Genomic DNA, 24,755 nt, shown 5'->3' with positions numbered 1-24,755 from the left:
GATGGACGCCATGTTACAGCATAAGCTCCGTGGATGTTGAAAATGTCAATTCTAATTGGTCAAAACAAAATCAATGTGAAAGAGTGAAATTTTATTTTCATTTTTAATTTATTTTAAGAAGAAATCAGAAGGATTTAACAACAGGTATAAAACCTATAAAAAGTTATCTCCCTTGCTTCCTGATGCATAAAAACCTATAAAAAGTTATCTCCCTTGCTTCCTGATGCATAAATATTATGAAATATCTGCAAAGAATGGATAATACGTAATCATATACAAAACAACACAAATTTACATAAAAAAAATATTTATTATTCAAAATTTGTATCGCTCGAATGTCAAGCATTTTCACATCTGTATAACAAATACAGACTCCACAACTAATACGACTATCTTCAAAGCAATATTTACGCATATCTTGCTCCGTGGCCAAGACAAGCCAACGGGTCAAGAATGCTAAAAAAAATTAATATGACCACAGATTTAAAATAAATATTTAATCAAAATCTTCTACTACTAATTAATACCAACAAACACTGTATATATCAAGAGATAAGATACAGTTAGGAAGTATAAAAATGTTTTGTATAGATTTCCTCTGGGATGGCCTGATTATCTATTAGCTGACTGTAATAGTTTTATCATTAATATCCATGAACTTTTAATGATAACATACCATCCAGTCATCCTGGATACTCCAGAGGTTACAAATCACTTTTACTCTCTGCACCCCTGAAACATGTCATGGAAAATTGAAGGTTCCATGTGCAACACCTTGTTGACAAGATGAAAAGTTTGATCCTCTGATGTACATCAAACAAATCTTACGTTCACATAACAGTATATTGAAATGGCTTTTAAGCTGAGTGTTACTTGTTTGTAATCTTCAAATACTACAAGTATCACATAACTAAATGGCCTTGTTTCACTAATGTCATCAATAAGACCTCAGACAACAACATGCCCACACTGATATCAATAGACCAGACCTGGGATATCTACTAATCCACAATGTTATTTATAAATCTGACTTGGGATATCTACTAATCCACACTGTTATTTATAGATGAGACCTGGGATATCTACTAATCCACACTGTTATTTATAGATCAGACCTGGGATATCTTTCCACACTGTTATTTATAGATCAGACCTGGGATATCTACTAATCCACATGGTTATTTATAGACCAGACTTGGATATCTACTAATCCACACTGTTATTTATAGATCAGACCTGGGATATCTACTAATCCACACTGTTATTTATAGATCAGACCTGGGATATCTACTAATCCACATGGTTATTTATAGACCAGACTTGGATATCTACTAATCCACACTGTTATTTATAGATCAGACCTGGGATATCTTTCCACACTGTTATTTACAGATCAGACCTGGGATATCTACTAATCCACATGGTTATTTATAGACCAGACTTGGATATCTACTAATCCAAACTGTTATTTATAGATCGTACATGGGATATCTACTAATCCACACTGTTATTTTTAGATCAGATTTATAGATCAGACCTGGGATATCTTTCCACACTGTTATTTATAGAGCAGACCTGGGATATCTTTCCACACTGTTATTTATAGATCAAACCTGGAATATTTACTTGTCCATACTGTTTCTTACAGACAAGACCTGAGATATCTACTAATCCACACTGTTATTTATAGATCAGACCTGGGATATCTTTCCACACTGTTATTTATAGATCAGACCTGGAATATTTACTTGTCCATACTGTTTCTTACAGATAAGACCTGAGATATCTACTAATCCACACTGTTATTTAAACATCAGACCTGGGATATCTACTAATCCACATGGTTATTTATAGACCAGACCTGGGATATCAACCATTCTACAGTGCTGTTTACAGAGCAGACCTGAGATATCTATCCACACTGATGCTTATAGATCTGACCTGAGATATCTGCTTGTCCACACTGTTTCTTACAGATCAGACCTGGGATATCTATCTGCCAACTGTTGTTTTGGAGGTAGATCAGGATATCTACCAGTCCAAACTGTTGCTTTTGAGGCAGATTGAGAAATCTGCCAGTCTACACCTCTGTTACCAGTCTGCACTGTTGTTTGCAAGATAGTCTCTGCGACCAATGTTCTGTGCCTGTTTGGTCTGGAGAGCCTCTAGTTTGGGGCAATCTGAGATACGGTGCCCAAGACCACCACAATAAGAACATCCAACTTCTCCTCCAATGTCCAAGTATTTCTCACTTTCTGAAGTCATGCCAGCCAAAAATGGAGGACAGTTTTGTTTTGCCTCAATCAAGAGATGTTTCAAATCCAAAAGAATGCTCTCTTCCACTGTCTTGTTGATGAAGGTGGTTGCGATGCCAGTTTTACCACAGCGTCCAGTACGTCCTATTCTGTGTACATAGTTCTCTATGTCCTCCGGCATGTCATAGTTGATGACATGTTGAATGTCCGGGAAGTCCAGACCTTTCGATGCCACATCTGTAGCCACTAATACATCCTTTTTAAAATGTTTGAATTGGTCGACAGAGCGTGTCCTTTCTTCTTGATCTGCATTAAGGAAAGCACATATTACCAATGAATAACTCACAGTTAACCATGTAATGTCCAAGTGTACATCATAAATTTCCTGACAATTATCTTATATTTAAAACATGTCTGTATCAAACATACACAATCCTTCTTACCTCTACTGACTAATCTTTGGTTAAACTCTTCACTAAGAAGTACCACATTCAACATCATCAGACTCATCACTCTTTTAGGAAGGATGTAATATATCAACATCACAGGTCTGTCTATACATCACTGACCTGTCTATACATCACAGGTATGTCTATATATCACTGGTCTGTCTATATATCACTGACCTGTCTATATATCACTATGTCTATATATCACTGGTCTGTCCATATATCACTGACCTGTCTATATATCACTGGTCTGTCTATTTATCACAGGTCTGTCTATATATCACTGACCTGTCTATATATCAATGGTCTGTCTATATATCACAGGTCTGCCTATATATCACTGACCTGTCTATATATCAATGGTCTGTCTATATATCACAGGTCTGCCTATATATCACTGACCTGTCTATATATCACAGGTCTGTCTATATATCACTGACCTGTCTATATATAACAGGTCTGTCTATATATCACAGGTCTGTCTATACACCACTGACCTGTCTATACACCACGGGTCTGTCTAAATATCACAGGTCTGTCTATACATCACAGGTCTGTCTATATATCATAGGTCTGTCTATATATCACTGACCTGTCTATACATCACTGGTCTGTCTATACACCACTGGTCTGTCTATATATCACAGGTCTGTCTATATATCACTGGTCTGTCTATACATCACAGGTCTGTCTATATATCACAGGTCTGTCTATATATCACTGACCTGTCTATACATCACTGGTCTGTCTATACACCACTGGTCTGTCTATATATCACAGGTCTGTCTATATATCACTGGTCTGTCTATACATCACAGGTCTATCTATATATAACAGACCTACAATGACATACAAATAACAGACCTACAATGTCCTACATATAACAGACCTACAATGACATACATAAAACAGACCTACAATGTCCTACATATAACAGACCTACAATGACATACATATAACAGACCTACAATGACATACATAAAACAGACCTACAATGTCATACATATAACAAACCTACAATGACATACATATAACACACTCAAATGGTGAAAATATACTATTATTTTCATGAGAAAAGTTTTGTGAAAGGATGAAAAGCACACGCGATTAGTTATATATTTATTCCATAATTATTAAAAATCTTGAAGCAGGTAGGTCAGATAACTATGGCTATTGACTTGGGAGGATGATTCCTTTGATCTATAAAAGAGAAATTAACTCACCTTTCCCACCATGAACTGCAACAGCCTCTACCCCTTTCAATAAGAGATATTCATGTATGGAATCTACATCTTGTTTCTTCTCAGCAAATATCAGCACCTTTAAAACAGCAAATCAATACTGCAGACTGTAGTTGTTTGTCAACTCACCTTCATCTAACAGCAGCACCAGTCCTAGTACATGTATGATATACAACCAGCCCTAGATACATGAATGATATACAACCAGCCCTAGATACATGTATGATATACAACCAGCCCTAGATACATGAATGATATACAACCAGCCCTAGATACATGAATGATATACAACCAGCCCTAGATACATGTATGATATACAACCAGCCCTAGATACATGTATGATATACAACCAGCCCTAGATACATGTATGATATACAACCAGCCCTAGATACATGTATGATATACAACCACCCCTAGATACATGTATGACATACAACCAGCCCTAGATACATGAATGATATACAACCAGCCCTAGATACATGTATGATATACAACCACCCCTAGATACATGTATGACATACAACCAGCCCTAGATACATGTATGATATACAACCAGCCCTAGATACATGTATGATATACAACCAGCTCTAGATACATGTATGATATACAACCAGCCCTAGATACATGAATGACATACAACCAGCTCTAGATACATGTATGATATACAACCAGCCCTAGATACATGAATGACATACAACCAGCCCTAGATACATGTATGATATACAACCACCCCTAGATACATGTATGATATACAACCAGCCCTAGATACATGAATGATATACAACCAGCCCTAGATACATGATATACAACCAGCCCTAGATACATGTATGATATACAACCAGCCCTAGATACATGAATGATATACAACCAGCCCTAGATACATGTATGATATACAACCAGCCCTAGATACATGTATGATATACAACCAGCCCTAGATACATGTATGATATACAACCAGCTCTAGATACATGTATGATATACAACCAGCCCTAGATACATGTATGATATACAACCAGCCCTAGATACATGTATGATATACAACCAGCCCTAGATACATGTATGACATACAACCAGCCCTAGATACATGTATGATATACAACCAGCCCTAGATACATGTATGATATACAACCAGCTCTAGATACATGTATGATATACAACCAGCCCTAGATACATGTATGACATACAACCAGCCCTAGATACATGTATGATATACAACCAACCCTAGATACATGTATGACATACAACCAGCCCTCGATACATCTGCAATATACAATCAGCCCTAGATACATGTATGATATACAACCAGCCTTAGATACATGTATGACATACAACCAGCCCTAGATACATCTGCAATATACAACCAGCCCTAGATACATGTATGATATACAACCAGCCCTAGATACATGTATGATATACAACCAACCCTAGATACATGAATGATATACAACCAGCCCAAGATACATGTAGATACATGAATGATATACAACCAGCCCTAGATACATGTATGATATACAACCAACCCTAGATACATGAATGATATACAACCAGCCCAAGATACATGTATGACATACAACCAGCCCTAGATACATGTATGATATACAACCACCCCTAGATACATGAATGATATACAACCAGCCTTAGATACATGTATGACATACAACCAGCCCTAGATACATCTGCAATATACAACCAGCCCTAGATACATGTATGATATACAACCAGCCCTAGATACATGTATGATATACAACCAACCCTAGATACATGTATGACATACAACCAGCCGTAAATACATGTATGACATACAACCAGCCCTATATACATGTATGACATACAACCAGCCCTAGATACATGTATGACATACAACCAGCCCTAGTTATGTACATACATTTGTCTATTGTATGTAAATTTTGGAATATACAGAGAACAGGAAATTAGTGCTGCACTGCATTTTCTTGCCATTTTTTGATAAATCTATTTTGACATTTAACCTGAGTTTACATAATTCTTTATTTTTGTACTTCACTGAACTTGTAATTATAACAAACATCCTTACCACAACATGGCAAGGTGAGGGTTAGAGACCCTATGCACACTTGTTCATGTGAGAAAGAATTTGCCCTCAGATACTTACAGGAGGGGCTGTTTTCTGCAAACATTCCAGTAGGTACATCATCTTGGCCTCCTGTTTAACATATTCCACCTCTTGGATGACGTCCAAACTAGCTGCACCTGCCCGTCCCACATTTACTGTTACAGGTTTCACAAGAGCACTTCGTGCAAAGTTCTGGATCTTCTTAGGCATGGTGGCAGAAAACAGTAAAGTTTGTCTCTGACTCTGGAAGATGGAAACAAATAAAGTTTGCCTCTAGCTCTAGAAGATGGGAAACAAATAAAGTTTGCCTCTAGCTCTAGAAGATGGGAAACAAATAAAGTTTGCCTCTAGCTCTAGAAGATGGAAACAGTAAAGTTTGTCTCTGGCTCTGGAAGATGGAAACAAATAAAGTTTGTCTCTAGCTCTAGAAGATGGAAACAAATAAAGTTTGTCTCTGGCTCTGGAAGATGGAAACAAATAAAGTTTGTCTCTAGCTCTAGAAGATGGAAACAAATAAAGTTTGTCTCTGGCTCTGGAAGGTCAAAACAAATAAAGTTTGCCTCTAGCTCTAGAAGATGGGAAACAAATAAAGTTTGTCTCTAGCTCTAGAAGATGGAAACAGTAAAGTTTGTCTCTAGCTCTAGAAGATGGAAACAGTAAAGTTTGCCTCTAGCTCTAGAAGATGGAAACAGTAAAGTTTGTCTCTGGCTCTGGAAGACGGAAACAGTAAAGTTTGTCTCTGGCTCTGGAAGATGGAAACAGTAAAGTTTGTCTCTGGCTCTGGAAGACGGAAACAGTAAAGTTTGTCTCTGGCTCTGGAAGATGGAAACAGTAAAGTTTGCCTCTGGCTCTAGAAGATAGAAAACAGTAAAGTCTGTCTCTGGCTCTAGAAGATGGAAACAGTAAAGTTTTTCTCTAGCTCTAGAAGATGGAAACAAATAAAGTTTGTCTCTGGCTCTGGAAGATGGAAACAAATAAAGTTTGCCTCTAGCTCTAGAAGATGGAAACAAATAAAGTTTGTCTCTGGCTCTGGAAGGTCAAAACAAATAAAGTTTGCCTCTAGCTCTAGAAGATGGGAAACAAATAAAGTTTGTCTCTAGCTCTAGAAGATGGAAACAGTAAAGTTTGTCTCTAGCTCTAGAAGATGGAAACAGTAAAGTTTGCCTCTAGCTCTAGAAGATGGAAACAGTAAAGTTTGTCTCTGGCTCTGGAAGACGGAAACAGTAAAGTTTGTCTCTGGCTCTGGAAGATGGAAACAGTAAAGTTTGTCTCTGGCTCTGGAAGATGGAAACAGTAAAGTTTGCCTCTGGCTCTAGAAGATAGAAAACAGTAAAGTCTGTCTCTGGCTCTAGAAGATGGAAACAGTAAAGTTTTTCTCTAGCTCTAGAAGATGGAAACAGTAAAGTTTGTCTCTGGCTCTGGAAGATGGAAACAGTAAAGTTTGTCTCTGGCTCTGGAAGATGGAAACAGTAAAGTTTGTCTCTGGCTCTGGAAGATGGAAACAGTAAAGTTTGCCTCTGGCTCTAGAAGATAGAAAACAGTAAAGTCTGTCTCTGGCTCTAGAAGATGGAAACAGTAAAGTTTTTCTCTAGCTCTAGAAGATGGAAACAGTAAAGTTTGTCTCTGGCTCTGGAAGATGGAAACAGATAAACTTGGCTTTGTACTGAAAGTAAGAAAGTACACAATGAGCTGTATTGGAAACAGCATCAGTAGAGAGGATTAAATGATCCAATTCCCTCTTTCTTTCTCTATTATGGGAATCAACAAGTAATTTTGTCAAGCGGGTCTGAGGGACATGAGTCAATTAACAATCTCTTCATAGACTGAAGTCACTTTTTAAATTTCATGAACAGCAAATGTGGTGCATTACACTGATACCTTTTATATATACAGCGCAAAATCCCCATTTGTTTAAAGTTAATTCCCTTTAAATGAAAATCACGGCAATTTTAACCCATGAATTAATCAGCCTTATGACATACAGAATATAATTTTTTTAATATTTCAGCTAGCATACCTTGAAATATGAGAAGATGGTCCGAACATCCTCCTCAAACCCCATATCTATCATACGGTCAGCTTCATCCATCGCCAGGTACCGACACACATCAAGGGTGACCATTTTCTTATTGAGCATGTCCATTAGTCGACCAGTTGTGGCAACAAGAATGTGTATCCCTCTTAAAACAAAACAGTAATAATTCCTATGATAGTCAGAATTGATAAACACTGTCCCTTTAAAACAAAACAGTAATGATTCCTATGATTGTCAGGATTGTAAACCATTTTTACAACATGACCTGTCATAAACAGACTTAAAAGTAATAAGAACTAAGTCATAAGTTAGGGACCAAAAAATTCAGTATCAAATATTTTAATGAAAACTTATTTTGTCTTGTAAGTCTTGTTGTACCTCCTTACTGTGTCTACTTGTGTGTTTGGTGCCATTTGCCAGCAAGCGATACACCCAACTTAATGATAACCTGGATTAAACTAGGGTACCCATGCTCTTACAAAACACAAGTTTGCTTTGGCACATACAGCAGCGTTTGCATGACTATTACTTGTAAATCATACACAGGCTCATCTTGTATCTGAAAACAGTTTGTCAAAAACTGACAAATGCTGAAAGGGGGCAAGCTTCTGGAATATTTCATGGTAGTATGACATACAGGTAAGTATCTGCACGTTTTAATGTCAGCCATTTTGTTACTTCTAAGCTAATGCAGTGCCTGAACCCAACTAGGCATGTTGACCCAGATATATAAGGCCTTGAAAGACTACAGATAGAGAAGATAGACTTCTAGACAGGCACAACCTCCATTCACCACTGCCAATAGAAGCAGAGGACAGTGGATTGTCAATGTTTACATTCGCTGAAATCCTGTCCACAGAAGGCTTACCAATCGGTGACCTCACTCTAGAGAAACAGTAAAACATCCACTGTTGACTGAGAGGCACAAACAAACCAGAGGCTCCATGTTTGGAGACCATGAAATACAGTGTCTCATCAGAATCACATTCTGGGTACAACATGTTGGTATATATGTCCTTGGTGGAACTTTAAATGGGTGAGACTGTTGAGATCAGATTCTTTGACCTTTCTGAACTGTGATGCACAACCACTGGCAGATTGGTCTATTCTAACCACTGAAAATGGCAAACCGCAAAAAGGCCTATTGCAAGATTATTTTCAACAAGAAGTGATAGAGACTCTAAATGGCCTAAAATGTAACCTGATATGAACCAACTGAGCATGTGTGGCACCATCTTGGACAAAAAGGTCACTATACTTGATCTAAAATGCTGCACTGATTCAGGAGTGGCAGAGTCAAGCTCCAGTGTCTGGTCATTAATACAATGAGCACAAGCATTAGTGTGTTGGATATATCCAACATTTTCATACCCAGAAGAACTCGTTGATTGGTTTATTTTCTTAATTAAGTAACATGCTTTGGCGATTTGATGATTATCTCTGATGAGACATTTACGTCAATCATTTTTTATACTTAAGGAATGCCTTTTTGAGTACATCTTTTTAAAATGACACAGCACTTCAGGTTCTATAAAACTTCTATTCCTGTCCACTGTGTATACTAGTAGTGTTGTAAGACATCTAAAGCATTCCTTTATATCCTGTCGAGTTGTCCATGAATATTTTGCTTATTTTGTGGTAGTCAGAGATGTTTCTGGAGGAAAATCAAAAGCTAAAATAATGTCAGGGGTCGTGGGACAAAGGTGCCACTGCAGCCGAGGATATTACATCCAAAGTGGTACAATATTCACCTTCCCTCTTAACATAATCCTTAACTCAAATTTACATTTACGAAATTCATTCTATAATTTCTATAATTTTGACAAAACTTACGCCTTGATGACCTCAAGTTGCTCCTTGACAGACACGCCCCCAATACAAAGACCACAGTGTAACAGAGGGAACCCATCATCAGCTAAGCACTGACTGTAGTACTGAATTATCTCATGGGTTTGTCGTGCCAACTCTCTCTATAAAAAAAAATTACATTAGTCACCTCATTGTAAACATCACTGAAAATTGTCAGGAAACCTTGTCAAATTCCAATAATATTTTCAATTTACCAAAGCTAATATTACCATTAGTGTAGTGCAACTCAAAGACCTACTAATAGACATATGATGAGACTGTAGGTCCCTCCCCCTTATATAGACTTACTGTTGGACATATGATGAGTCTATAGGCCCCTCCCCCTTATATAGACTTACTGTTGGACATATGATGAGTCTATAGGCCCCTCCCCCTTATATAGACTTACTGATAGACATATGATGAGTCTATAGGTCCCTCTCCCGTATATAGACTTACTGATGGACATGAGACTGTAGGTCCCTCCCCCTTATATAGACTTACTAATAGACATATGATGAGTCTATAGGTCCCTCTCCCGTATATAGACTTACTGATGGACATGAGACTGTAGGTCCCTCCCCCTTATATAGACTTACTAATAGACATATGATGAGTCTATAGGTCCCTCTCCCGTATATAGACTTACTGATGGACATGAGACTGTAGGTCCCTCCCCCTTATATAGACCTACTAATGGACATATGATGAATCTATAGGCCCCTCTCCCTTATATAGACCTACTAATGGACATATGGTGAGATTGTAGGTCCCTCTGCTTTATATAGACTTACTGATGGACATATGGTGAGACTGTAGGTCCCTCTCCCTTATATAGACTTACTGTTGGACATATGATGAGTCTATAGGCCCCTCCCCCTTATATAGACTATCTGATGGACATGAGACTGTAGGTCCCTCTCCCTTATATAGACTTACTGATGGACATGAGACTGTAGGTCCCTCTCCCTTATATAGACTTACTGATGGACATATGATGAGACTGTAGGTCCCTCCCCCTTATATAGACTTACTGTTGGACATATGATGAGTCTATAGGCCCCTCCCCCTTATATAGACTTACTGATGGACATATGGTGAGATTGTAGGTCCCTCTGCTTTATATAGACTTACTGATGGACATATGATGAGTCTATAGGCCCCTCTCCCTTATATAGACTATCTGATGGACATGAGACTGTAGGTCCCTCTCCCTTATATAGACTTACTGATGGACATATGGTGAGATTGTAGGTCCCTCTGCTTTATATAGACTTACTGATGGACATATGATGAGTCTATAGGCCCCTCTCCCTTATATAGACTATCTGATGGACATGAGACTGTAGGTCCCTCTCCCTTATATAGACTTACTGATGGACATGAGACTGTAGGTCCCTCTCCCTTATATAGACTTACTGATGGACATGAGACTGTAGGTCCCTCTCCCTTATATAGACTTACTGATGGACATGAGACTGTAGGTCCCTCTCCCGTATACAGACTTACTGATGGACATGAGACTGTAGGCCCCTCTCCCTTATACAGACTTACTAATGGACATGAGACTATAGGTCCCTCTCCCTTATATAGACTTACTGATGGACATATGATGAGACCATAGGGTCCCTCTCCTTTGATGAAGGGTAGGCGTTTTTCCTGTTCCAGACAAAACATAATGATGGGTAGAGTAAAGACGAGAGTCTTGCCAGATCCTGTGAAAGCGATACCAATCATATCTCGTCCCAACAATCTGCAAAATCAGAGTTTACAAACAATAGTATTTTGAACAAGAGAACCAAGGCAGATCTTGGCATGCAAGATATTGTCTGATATTTATTTGTGTTTTAAAAGTTTGGTCTTTTCCCTTTTTTCCCTGTTCTTGCCTATAAGTAGAATAATGAAATTCCTCTTAAGAGATTGTCACAAAAATCCCCAACTGCCAAATCCAAGATGTCCACTTTTCAGCCATTTCTGATTTTCTAGTAAGTTCCAAAATCAAATGTACACATCAAGGGACCAAGAGGAATCAACAGATGAAATCTGAGAAAGATCCATCCAATATTTCTCAGGAAATAACAAACTTACATAGTCAAAATCTAAGACTGTCGGTTGACTATTTTGTTTTTCAATCCCAAAATCAAACTGGCACAACTAAAAGCAATGGGGAACCTTTTGTTTCAAATTTGCGAAAGATCCACACAAGACTTCTCAAGAAATAGTGATAACAACAAGGACTTGCCAGGACGGCCAACTAATACCCAATGCCTCCCAATCAACAGTAGTTAAGGAGGGGCTGTCCTAACAAGATTCCTCCTGTTCATTTGGTCACCATGGCTACCAAATGGAAACAATTTTTGTCTGAAAATGATATCATTGTGTTTGTCATCCCCTAAACTTTTGTATACCAATTTTCAATTTAATCATATTTGGATGAAGAGATATTTATTTCATTTAAACACATGTGTCTTGGAAGGGAGGAGCCCAAGAAGAGAGAAAGAGCAAATTCTTTGAAATCCTACTTCTCCTGTAGTAATGATTGAATTTTGGTATGAATGGTGGGTCTTGGCCTCCAAGGTCAGGAGGGAGGAGGAAATCGATTTTTTGAAATAGGTTATATCTTTGAAGCAGATGAGATCCCTGACCCTATAACTGTATATAGCATTGCTGGTCATAAAGAGAGAAAGCCTATAATTTGACATAATAGATGTTCCAAAACTATTACCATGGAAACACTTTGGAAGCTTCTGATTAGTGGAAATTAAGATATTATCTGATTAAATTGAAAACTGGTATACAAAAGTTTGTGCCGATGACAAATACAATGATATCATTTTCAGACAAAAATTGCTTCCATTTGGTAGCCATGGCGACCAAATGAACAGGAGGAATCTTGTTATGGCTAAATCCATACCAACAGGAGTAGGATTTTAAAGAATTTGCTCTTTTTCACAGATTTTGACACTGCCCTGTCCCTCCTGCCCAAGGGCGGCAAGACTGACAGTTTATATAAAATGATTCCCATTACCCAAACAATCAAAATTTGAACCATCACTACCACCCCTCCCATCGCAGGGCGCCAAGACACACCTTTTATACTTAGTTGATTCCCCTTCACCACAATATGATTCAGACTAAATTTGGGCAAAATCCAATCATACCAACAGGAGTACAATTTTTAAAAATTAGCTCTATTTCCCCATTTGGGAATTTGGTCAAAATCCTGTCAGTCATTTAAGACAAGTAGTGATTTTTTAGGAAAAAAATTACCGATGTACTGACAGATGCTAGATGCCTGTATACAAAAGACACACAAATGAATGGCTTAACAAAGAAATGGATAAAATGCATCATACTGCTGTTCTATCCTGTGACCTGTGATTACGACCAGTAACCTGTACACTGTGACCTGTGATTAAGACCAGTAACCTGTACACTGTGACCTCTGATTACGACCAGTAACCTGTACATTGTGACCTGTGATTAAGACCTGTGACCTGTCCACTGTGACCTGTGATTACGACCAGTAACCTGTACACTGTGACCTGATTATGACCAGTAATCTGTACATTGTGACCTGTGATTAAGACCTGTGACCTGTACACTGTGACCTGTACACTGTGACCGGTGATTACGACCTGTGACCTGTACACTGTGACCTGTGATTGAGACCTGTGACCTGTACACTGTGACCTGTGATTATGACCAGTAATCTGTACACCAAGACCTGTGATTATTGAACCAGTAACCTGTACACTTTGACCTGTATACATGACCTGTGACCTGTATACATGACCTTTAAGCTTACACAGTAGGTATTCCTTGGATTTGTATGGGTGTAGGTTTGGTGATTCCCTTTTTCTTAAGCCCAGAGATTATGGCCTTTGGGAACTTCATCTCCTTGAAGTTAGCTATAGGTGGGGGTAGGTCTTCTCCCTCCACCAGAATGTGCATCTTTTTACGCAGACGTTCATGTCGTGTCTCACTCAACTCCCTGATACAACGGGGTGGCAGCCACCTGTAATATGCATTTAAATGTGTTTTTCTTAAAGAAAGCTATAAATTCAGGTAAGAAATTCTAATGTGACAAGGCTCCCCCACACACACCCTGCTTTCAATATCCTTTCTCAGCCTCCTTTGAACAACAGCTTTGAGGTATTTTTTATTGCCCTTTGATCGTAAACTGACTTCTAGCTTATTTAGATCATATATTCACCATCCCAAGAAACAGTCTACAAACTCTACAACCACTCAGACAAAGAGCAACTAAACAATAGTCCAGTAGTTATTGATGAGGACTTAATATCATCTTTTAAACAATCTTTGTTTAGTACTCTGATATATTATGTGATGCAATATTTTTTTTATACTTTTTAAAAGATGCATAATCAATTTGAATGAGAGACTTAGTGGAACAAGCAACATCACAGGAATCAAATTACCACAAATATATAATACCTATCCTTACCCAGTCTTGATGGCTTCCTGATACTGAATACCCTTTGCTAACTCGGCCACACCCATCAAAGCTGAGAGAGAAACAAATTCAGTCATTACTGTGCTGTTTAAAACATAAACAATACCAAACCAGTCACACATTTAATGTATTACAATGTATCAACCAGTCACACATTTAATATATTACAATGTATCAACCAGTCACACATTTAATGTATTACTACTATATCAACCAGTCACACATTTAATGTATTACAATGTATCAACCAGTCACACATTTAATGTATTACAATGTATCAACCAGTCACACATTTAATATATTACAATGTATCAACCAGTCACACATTTAATGTATTACTACTATATCAACCAGTCACACATTTAATGTATTACTACTGTATCAACCAGTCACACATTTAATGTATTACTACTATATCAACCAGTCACACATTTAATGTATTATTACTGTATCAACCAGTCACACATTTAATGTATTACTGCTGTATCAACCAGTCACACATTTAATGTATTACAATGCATCAACCAGTCACACATTTGATGTATTACAATGTATCAACCAGTCACACATTTAATGTATTACTACTGTATCAACCAGTCACACATTTAATGTATTACAATGTATCAACCAGTCACACATTTAATGTATTACAATGTATCAACCAGTCACACATTTAATGTATTACAATGTATCAACCAGTCACACATTTAATGTATTACAATGTATCAACCAGTTACACATTTAATGTATTACAATGTATCAACCAGTCACACATTTAATGTATTACAATGTATCAACCAGTCACACATTTAATGTATTACAATGTATCAACCAGTCACACATTTAATGTATTACAATGTATCAACCTGTCACAATAATGAAGTTCATCTCTTCTCCAGGTGGAAATGTTAGACCCTGGGGTCATGAACTTTACAATTTTCTTAAAGTACCCAATCATTTCCACCTATGCAGAGTCTTTGATTCTACCATATTTGGGTATTCAGAAGAAGATTTTTAAAAATTTCAGACAACTTGACACTTGTGTGGCCCGTCTTTCAGCATGTGGGAGTGGGGACCATTGATTAACCTTTGGGCATGGAAGGCTTTTACCAAGTTTCATTGATATTGGTTCATGGGTTTTCCAGAAGTCAAAAATGTAAAAAGTTTATGAACGCACAACGGACGACAGATGATGCCAGACAAATGAGTATCTCACTAGGTCACCATAAGACTTTGTCTCGGTGACCTAAACACTTAATCACACATTATACAACCAATGGTATAAAGCAAACGTACCAGTTTTCTCAGCAACACTTTCTAATATTCTTTCTTCCTCTTTGAGCAATTTTTCTCGGGCTGTTTCTTTCTTAGCTGAAAAAAAAAAATTTGTTTACAAAAGAAAATCGTAAGTAGTCACAGAAGGCAAAGCTCCTTGATAAATAATTCAGCTATCAATTTTGTGTTATAAACTTTGATATCCTATTATACACTACCAAACATTGTGTCAAGATGTTTTTGATTTCTCACTCTCCAAATGCCATCAAAGAGTTCGGCATTTACCTGAAACTAACTTGATCATGTCTTACAATTCAATCAAACATATCATAGCTACTCATTCCAATTTATTATAAATATGAAACATATTTCATACTTTTGTTATACATTGTATCTTGAGTTGTGTCAAAATGTCAGAACTTGGTTTGCCTTAAAACGTCTTACCTTGATTGTGTTAAAATGTCCTACCTTGATTTGTATTAAATTGTCCTACCTTGATATGTATTAAAATGTCCTACCCTGATTGTGTTAAAATTTCCTACCTTGATTGTGTTAAAATGTCCTACCTTGATTTGTATTAAAATATTCAAACTTGGTAAGTGTCAAAATGTCCTACACTGATTTGTGTTAGAATATACAAACTTGCTTTGTGATGAAACATCCAACCTTGGTTTGTGTTAAAGTGTCTTTCCATGATTTGTGTTGAAATATACCAACTTGTGTTTGTGTTAAAATGTCCTAACTTGATTGTGTTAAAATATCCTAACTTGGTTTGTATTAAAATGTCCTAACTTGGTTTGTGGTAAAATGTCCTAACTTGTGTTTGTGTTAAAATGTCCTACCTTCAGCTTTTTTCTTCAGTTCACTATGCTGATCCAGTAGACTGATATGTGACCTCTCTCCTGCTCCTTGTGTTTCCTCCTCTTCACCACTATTGTCTTCATCTTCACGTTCCGAGATCTCTGATCCTTCAGAAGTACTCTGTTTTATTGCTTCCTCCTCCTCCTTGATCAGGGCAGCAGCGCGGCCAAGTCGCATCTCAACATTCTGAAACTGTACAACAGAAGGTACAAGAGATCCCAGAGGTATTTTGGTGCCCACCACTGTTTGATCTTTGTTCTTTGAAAGTTGGATCTTTTCCCTTCTTACTTCACTTCCCTGTTTTTGTTCTTAAGACATTATAAGACATTTGAACATTTCTTTACAGAAATAGCGATGAAAATCTTTACCTGCCAAATCCAAAATGGCCACCTGGAAGTCATTTTGTTTCTTCTATTGAGTCCCAAAATCAAACAAGCACAAAGAAAGACCAAAGGCAGGGCTCAACATGAACTTTTTTGGTTACCTGTCCTGTCGGAAAGGTTTACTAAAAATTTACCTGTCCAAATGATTTATGTACCTGTCCAACATTTCTAACAAGATAAATTCAAAATCAAAACATTGACTTAATGTTTTAATGTTGCTTCCATTTAACTAAAGCTACAAGGTGGATATGAAAATAAACAATTTAAACAATGAACAACAGTTCTCATAATGCTTTCACTCATTCACTGTTCAAATTTTAAACCTGAGGCCTCCTCTGTCTGTCACCCCCATGCCACCACAGCTTCAGTGCTTTGCAAGTCCAATACAAGAATGCCAGAAATGGAGATATCAGATTGTTGAGCATGACTATGGTCAGAGTTGATCTCCGATTTGACTTTGTCCCAGGCATTGTGGAAAAGCAACACTCACAAACAGAGGTTGATATCGGGATGCAAAGTATGATTTCCACAAGAATCAAAATATTGCTGCATTTTTCTTCCAGAGTAGGTGTACAGAAAAGTCTTCTGTACATTTCTAGTACACTTAATGATGTTGGCTGTTTCTAAAGGTAGTTTTTGAGTGCACTCAGGCCAATCAGTATTTTTCAGTACTTTGATGTCACAACCAAGACACTCAAGAATGTCGCAGAAGTGCCTGCATAGAGTTTCAATTTGTTCTTCTTCATAAACAGCCAATTCAGAAATATCAAATGACAGATACACAGGAAAGAAGATCTGCACGGATTTCAAAAGGTCATTCCTGGAGTCATCCACACGAGCACAAGCATGGTTTAAAACTACATCTAAAAGAGCTTTCTCCTTCTCCTGAGTGTTTTCAGAGGTAAAATTAGTGTCAGTTTCACTTCCCTCCTCTGTAGACAAAGTCTTCAGAAACTTTTGCCAGAAAATCCTGCAAACTATCACTAGGCCAATGCCCTAGTGCCACTAATTGTAGAGTGGCAGTCTCAACAGCCTCAATAGTGTCTGGCATAATACAACCATCCTTCTCGAACTTAAGGGATAGGACAGTGAAAATCTGAAATATGTCTAGCCTCTACTGTGTTTTCAAAGTGAGGCTACAATTAATTCATAATTTCCAGTCAAGTTTTTCAAAGCCTCACTTAAATGGACCATCCATCTTGTTTCTTTCAAGTTACCAGGTTTTTAGGAACTTGGAATCCATGATATTTGCTATACATAATAGTTCCCTAACAGCTTTGGGGGAGTAAAAGTAATGTTTGTGTATTTCTTGAAGGATATCTTGGAGAAAATGGGTAGAATCCTTGTCTTTCATTGTGTCTGAAGTACCAAGCTCTAATCGATGGCCTATGTCGTGCATCACAATTATGTGATGTGCATGCTCCTTCAAATGAATTGCAACCCTGTTGTTTTTTTCTTGGGCCCATCTGACCCCATACCAACCAATTTGTCTTTCATGTCACTACTGATGGAGGTCATAGCTTTATCTACTACTTTAAAGACACCAGCTGCATGTGCGTGTTCAAGAGCTTCATGAAGAAATCTGCTATGACACAAATGTGCATTGCTCTTGCATAAATGATTTCATTTTCACAAGTGCTAGTGTATGCTGTTATAGTAAAATACAACTGACTACACTAGCATTTTGAAGGACTTCATGAGCAAGTTGGGAAGACTCTTCATGTATAATAAACGTGAACAGTGAATTTAATTACCATCAATTTAATTTGCATATTTTAAATGAAATTTATAATCATACATATGTATGTATATCATTCTTGTGTCATTATTTGATTAGACAGCCAATCAATCTTTAAAAAGATATTCTCTTGTAGCTCTAACAGTGATGGATATAACAGTTCTTTCTTAACAACAAAATAGGCTTTGTTGAAACAGTTCTTTCTTAACAACAAAATAGGCTTTGTTGAAACAGATCTTTCTTAACAACAAAATAGGCTTTGTTGAAACAGATCTTTCTTAACAACAAAATAGGCTTTGTTGAAACAGTTCCTTCTGAACAACAAAATATGCTTTGTTGAAACAATAACCAATTGCTCACTGTGCTCTTTATCAATTTTCTTTATTTGTTCATCCATCTGACCTGTAAGTTGTGATTGTCTCCCCTTCTGCATCTCTCTCAGTACTGTGGCCTCTGTAATCAACAGATAGCGGGCCTTTTGTCTGTGATTTGTTAGTCAGATATTGGTTATGATACAGCTGAAGAGATGAACTGAAATTGTGGCTGGTTATGTTTTTGATTCTGAAGCTATTGGTCTCTGTTACAAAGACTGGTTACAGTTGTCAGCATCAGTTGTCATCGTATTTCAACCAGTCATACTCTTCACACCATTTTTGCAAAAACTTTCTGCTTCTCCTTTTTTGTTCTTCTTTCTGTTTTTTTTGTCTGGATTATCACCCCGACTTGCTGAACCCAAACGCTAAAAGTCTTGGGCCTTTCTTTGTTATACTGACAAATCTAACTTCGACAGTTCACCGGATCACTGCACTGCAGGAGTATATCTGGTGTTGTTATGTGTCCTCTTGATCTCCTAAGCGTTTAGCATTTAATAATCACATGGCTGCCTTATTCAAACATTTTACAGAAAGTGATTAAGCTTCATATGCATTGTATTGTAGGCTACGACGGCGCTAATCAAGTTTTGATGCAGCAATGTTAATACAGGCCTATCATATAATATCAAGCAATACCAACACATTTAAACAGGATGACATTTTTTTTAGTTTTGACCATATATTTTTACCTGTCCCGTTGGACAGGTTAGGCCCAACTTCTACCTGTCCGACAAGCAGATCTACCTGTCCCAGACAGTTGTTAATGTGGAGCCCTGCCAAAGGGAACATACAAATGAAATTTGAGAAAGATTTTTGGAGAAGTTCTCAAGATATAATGATAACAAACTTTCAAAGTCAAAATCTAAGATGTCCGTCTGTCTGCCATTTTTTTTTTAAATAGTCCCAAAATCGAACAAGCACGACTAGAGACCAAGGGGAACTTACATATGCAATTTGAGAAAGATCCATCCCATTCTTCTTAAGAAATAGTGATAAAAAATGTTTACGGATGGACCACAGACGCAGAGCGATTTGAAAAGCCCACCACCTGATGATGGTAAGTTAAAAAAAAAAAAAAAAAAAAACAGGATGGGGAAATTTAGGGTGGGACAGCTGGGAGGGTCACCATGGCCATGAAAAACTGAACCATTAATCTATTTTCGTACTAATTAACTTTTTTCACCAATTTTTTTTCTATTCACCCTGATTCAATCATATAAACACATACAAGAAAAACTATGTCTGTGGTGGGAAATGAATCACAGCTCATTACTGTTCAGCACTTCCTTTTTGTTACTTGACATTCCCCCAATAAACACTAGTTCCCCCCACCCCCTCTAGGAAGCATTGCTAAGATCAGCTGCCAGCCTGATATTTACCAACATGGGCAGATTTCCTGATTATACAACAGAAGACAGTGATGACAATCTCAATAAAGATTTGTTTCCTAAGATATCAATGGTAGAAGGTATAAAACATTTGTAGACTGGATTTTTGGCCAACTTGTGTTTTGTTGAACCCTCGGATCAAACTGTTGCCTTCAGCCAAACTCATGTTGACCTCAAACCCAGTCAACAAATGTATACTGATACTAAACAATCTGTGGACATTGTCCAGTGTTAATGAAATATTTTTAACTGGTGTTAATAGACATTTTCAAGACTTTTGTTTTTCTTAAAATTTTCATTTACACTGTAATCTTAAATGCATTAAGTTTTATTATAGATCAACTGGTTAAAGTATTTATTCAGTTACTTTACCTGTGTTAATGAATTCCAGTCAATAATTCTGTGAATTACAGGTGGTTACAATATATATTAGTTACTTTACCTGTGCCTTTTTACGCTGTTTGACAGGTATGTAAGGGACATAGTTCTCGTCATCTGAAGATTCTTCAGACTGTCTTCCTGAAATTTTCCTCTGAAAGGATAACAAATACAGAATATTTCTTTAAACCAGTTAAGTATTAGTTACATCTTGTTTCAGAATTTGGTATAAGTAGCACAAGCCTGATTCGGACACATGTCAGACATTGACCAACTGAATTCAGAAATGACCTTTTTTTTTTCAATATACCCTTATGATAAATTTCTTTAACTCATATTTTCAATCTTATGTTACCTCCGCCAACAAAATCAAAATTAAATCAAAGTTTTTATTGTGTGGTCCTTTTTTTCTCAAATGAGTCATATTTCTTGGCAAACTTTTTTAAGTATAACTATTTCTCTTAAGCTATTTCTTTTATATGTCAGTCTTCAACTCACAAGTTGATTAAAATCAGAAATTTCATAAAAAGCTATTTGTTCTTTCTTTCATTCTTCCTGGAAGCTTATGCATGGATTGTTATTACAACCAAGATACATATTATGCTGTTTGGGTATTTACTGAAATCCGCCAGTGAGTTGTAGTTTTTAAAATAATTAATAAAAATATTTCTAAGTGGAATTAACCCACTATTTTTTTCATACAGACAAATATGTCTTTAAAGAACACAATTCTAGGTCCATTCTCTTAAAACATGATTGATACAAGTTTCAATTTCCTCCATTTCGATAAATTCAACTCTATTTCGGTAAATATTCCAACCCCATATTATGTACATAACGATCCGGAACCGAGACGATATATAAGATCTGCATTGCCACATAACAGCTAACGTCTGATCAAAGTTAGAATAAACAAATATCAGAGAAGGTTCATATTTCAATTTAGTTATATGCATTACCGCTTCGGATGAAATTCGTCAACATACTACATAACACATAATCCAAGAATTCAATTTTGAGGTGCCGATGCGGCAATGTCGGTTAGACTGTGATTTTTTTCGAGTTTGTTTGTCGTGAGGCCGACAGGTTGACTGTTTACTTACCCGTCGACTCTGAGAGTACATCTCAACAAAATCCCAACAATAAGATAGTTTTGAATTTCAATCCACCAATGTGTACGACGACCAAACGTATAAACACGCCGAACGTTTAAAACGTCCATATGATCAAGATTACTTCACAAATGAGACATGGTAATATACGGATAAACACAGCGGAAAAACTCAATGTTGCCCGGGATATAATTTCATACCGAGAATAAAATAAATGAAACAATTTAAATAAGAATGATTCAAAGTATACCATTAAGATTAAGAAATAGGTTCACAGAGAGAAATGAAGCTCCACAAATAGCTAAACGCCGAACGTTTGAAACGTCCATATGATCAAAATTACTTCACAAATGAGACATGGTAATATACGGATAAACACAGCGGAAAAACTCAATGTTGCCCGGGGTATAATTTCATACCGAGAATAAAATAAATGAAATGATCTAAATAAGAATGATTCAAAGTATACCATCAAGATTAAGAAATAGGTTCACAGAGAGAAATGAAGCTCCACAAATAGATAAACGGAAAACACCAACACAGTTAAGTCCAAGTAACGGCAAAATGCATGTGAAATTCAGCTTTGACGTTTCAACGTATATACGAATATTCATTGCCTGGTTATGACAGCTTATGTACACGGATCGAAATATAGGTAAACACTAAGCTATCCAAAAAATATTTAATATTTGTGAGCCGTGTACATGTTTCTGTTCATTTATCATACGTAATACTCTGGAGACAGGAATCCTTACAAAGTCCTTGTTTTGTGATGAATTAGTAGATATCAGAATCCAGAAAAATCAGTCACATATATACCATTTCTTCAAGCGATGATAATGATAGAAGGGAGTGTTAACTCTCCAAATACACGCATAAAAACTTATTTTAGATTGCTTATGGACTTTAAATTTATGTCGTAACGTCATTGTCTAACATATGACACCACAACGATTTCAGACGGCGTATTAAATGACAAACGCCCCAGGGTACTTTACAGTAGTGATACGGATAATTCTCTCCATACATGTAAAATGTTACATTTCCGTCCCGTATTTTGTCCCAGCCTTCTACCTAATTAGCTATTTGAAAATCTTAGGATATTTTCTGTTAATAAAGTTCATATATACATTCAGTATTATACATAATATACAGTCTATGAAATAATTTAGTATCTAAAGATATTTTTCACCCAATTCAATCGTGACGGTAAAAATTATAACTGGTTTTCCTGTGTGACAGTAATGTCACAGCTTGAAATGCAGACGAATACTGTCAATAACTACTCATACAGAAAAAATAACACTGATTGTGTTTTCACATCTCCATTTAATTCAACAACAAACATCAGTCTCGCGATTATCCGTTCCATACCGTCACAGCCTGAATTTCGTCACTCGTGATCAAAGCGTGATTAAGGTCATTTAAGTTCTGGCGCCACACAAACTATTGATGACGTAAATGACCCCGTTCCATTTTCGACATGCCATGGCCGATGAGAAATAGACCACCTCAAAGTAAGTAATAGTTTGCCCGATTGTACCTTTAATAGCTCTCCGTACCGTTCACATTCCTACTTAAAGTACAGCTGAGAATCTTTCAGTCAGAAAATTGCAAACTTTTGATTATTTTGAAGAGATGATTTTAAGTATTTTCGATTGTCACACACGTCACGGATTTAAAGATTATTGCTTGTTAATTTTAAATGATTCCGTACCGTCACGTTCTTGTATAATTTGCCGTGACGGTACAGACCATGACGTGACGGTACGGAATTTTGTACGTTGAAAATTTAAAAATATTGAAAAAAAAATAAAAAATAAACTTAAAAGCTTAACAGCAGCATTCAATATGCTTTCAGACATTGACCAAATGGAAAACAAGGCACTGGAATACAAATTACTTCAAACTGAGAAAGATATTATAGAAGCAGAAAAGGATTTAGACAGACAAAAGTATACAGTCGCGTACCATCTTGTTGATTTTTTGGGAACCAATCATTACAGAACGTTGGTGGAAATATACTGATTTATCTGCAAAACTCGATAAAAAAATCTGCTGAATAAGGAGTACCAGCTATATATAAATGGGAATGAACGCAGCAGAAAGGGCGCGGAAATACAGACAGAATATAAAGAATGATTCAGTTCGATACGCCGAGTATCTCGCAGAAGAAAAAGAAAGACACACACACACACACACAAAAGAAAAAGCAAAGGCGAAAGACCTAGAATAAAATCTCTACCAGAACGTGAGCAGAGGAAGCTACGCCGAAAAAGGCGAAAAGAGAAACGAGAAAGGAATGAAAAGAAAAAAAGGAATTATCAGCAGTGATGTTTCTCCACCGTCGTCTCCGGGACCGTCACAAGGTAATGAGAGTGATAGAAAGAGTCGTGGACGGAAGAAAGTAAAAACAGACAGATTAAAAATGTAAAGAAGAAATAAGCAGCTGAAGGTCGAAATTTTAAAAGCACAAAGAGATAAATTAAAATTCAAGAGATGGCAGAGATTGAAAAAGAAAATGGATCCAAACATGAGGAAAGGAAACAGAAACGACTACGAAAATACCGATATGGAGAATACAACCGAGACTAAATGTCCTCGCCCAGCATTTAAGCAACAACTCCAGGGTGTCAGTATTCCCAGTGATGTTAAGAAGAAGCTGTTATTCAACAGTGCCGTAGTTACAGAATTGCGTCAGAAGATGCAGCGGCAGAAGACAGGAAAGGGAAAACAACTTGTATCGAAAGTTATTTCCGGTTCCATACTGAAAAAATACAGGCTGTTGATCATCAACAGAGGAACACGAAATTGGTTTGAATTTGTTTTCAATACCAGAAATATACCTT

The 24,755-nt window shown here is 36.9% G+C and overlaps 1 protein-coding gene across 3 annotated transcripts; it reads right to left on the bottom strand.

Annotated features, from left to right (window-relative positions):
- Nucleotides 1–336: 336 nt before the first annotated feature.
- LOC132553827 (probable ATP-dependent RNA helicase DDX41) lies at nt 337–21,987 on the bottom strand. Of its 3 annotated transcripts, none has more exons than XM_060218106.1 (13): nt 21,898–21,987; nt 20,859–20,948; nt 16,515–16,725; nt 15,694–15,768; nt 14,389–14,449; nt 13,729–13,938; nt 11,520–11,673; nt 9,906–10,042; nt 8,055–8,217; nt 6,077–6,280; nt 3,928–4,024; nt 1,538–2,561; nt 337–1,278 (listed from the first exon to the last, which is right to left on the bottom strand). In XM_060218106.1, the coding sequence occupies exons 1-12, from the start codon at nt 21,916–21,918 to the stop codon at nt 2,092–2,094; spliced, it is 1,893 nt and encodes a 630-aa protein (XP_060074089.1). In that variant the 5' UTR covers nt 21,919–21,987; the 3' UTR covers nt 337–1,278; nt 1,538–2,091. The 3 variants fall into 3 exon arrangements, with proteins under 3 accessions (XP_060074089.1, XP_060074090.1, XP_060074091.1); XM_060218107.1 differs by having other exon boundaries at nt 1,576–2,561; XM_060218108.1 differs by lacking the exon at nt 337–1,278 and adding an exon at nt 1,523–1,537 and having other exon boundaries at nt 1,656–2,561.
- Between the last annotated feature and the right edge of the window lie 2,768 nt (nt 21,988–24,755).

This window comes from Ylistrum balloti, unplaced genomic scaffold (assembly GCF_031769215.1).
Source record: "Ylistrum balloti isolate Yb309-2 unplaced genomic scaffold, AGI_CSIRO_Ybal_v1 Utg370358, whole genome shotgun sequence".
Lineage (NCBI taxonomy): Eukaryota > Metazoa > Mollusca > Bivalvia > Pectinida > Pectinidae > Ylistrum > Ylistrum balloti.
Note: the sequence above shows the minus strand (reverse complement) of the source record. Positions and strands in the feature narration are given on the sequence as shown.

What these genes read in the sequence shown, in the direction of transcription:
- LOC132553827 (XM_060218106.1), bottom strand. Translation starts at nt 21,918, where the DNA reads ATGTACTCTCAGAGTCGACGG. An exon ending in TGCAGAAAACAGCCCCTCCT is followed by an intron (nt 4,025 to 6,076) that starts GTAAGTATCTGA and finishes GCTGTTTTAAAG; the next exon opens with GTGCTGATATTTGCTGAGAA. An exon ending in TGCAGTTCATGGTGGGAAAG is followed by an intron (nt 2,562 to 3,927) that starts GTGAGTTAATTT and finishes TCCTTAATGCAG; the next exon opens with ATCAAGAAGAAAGGACACGC.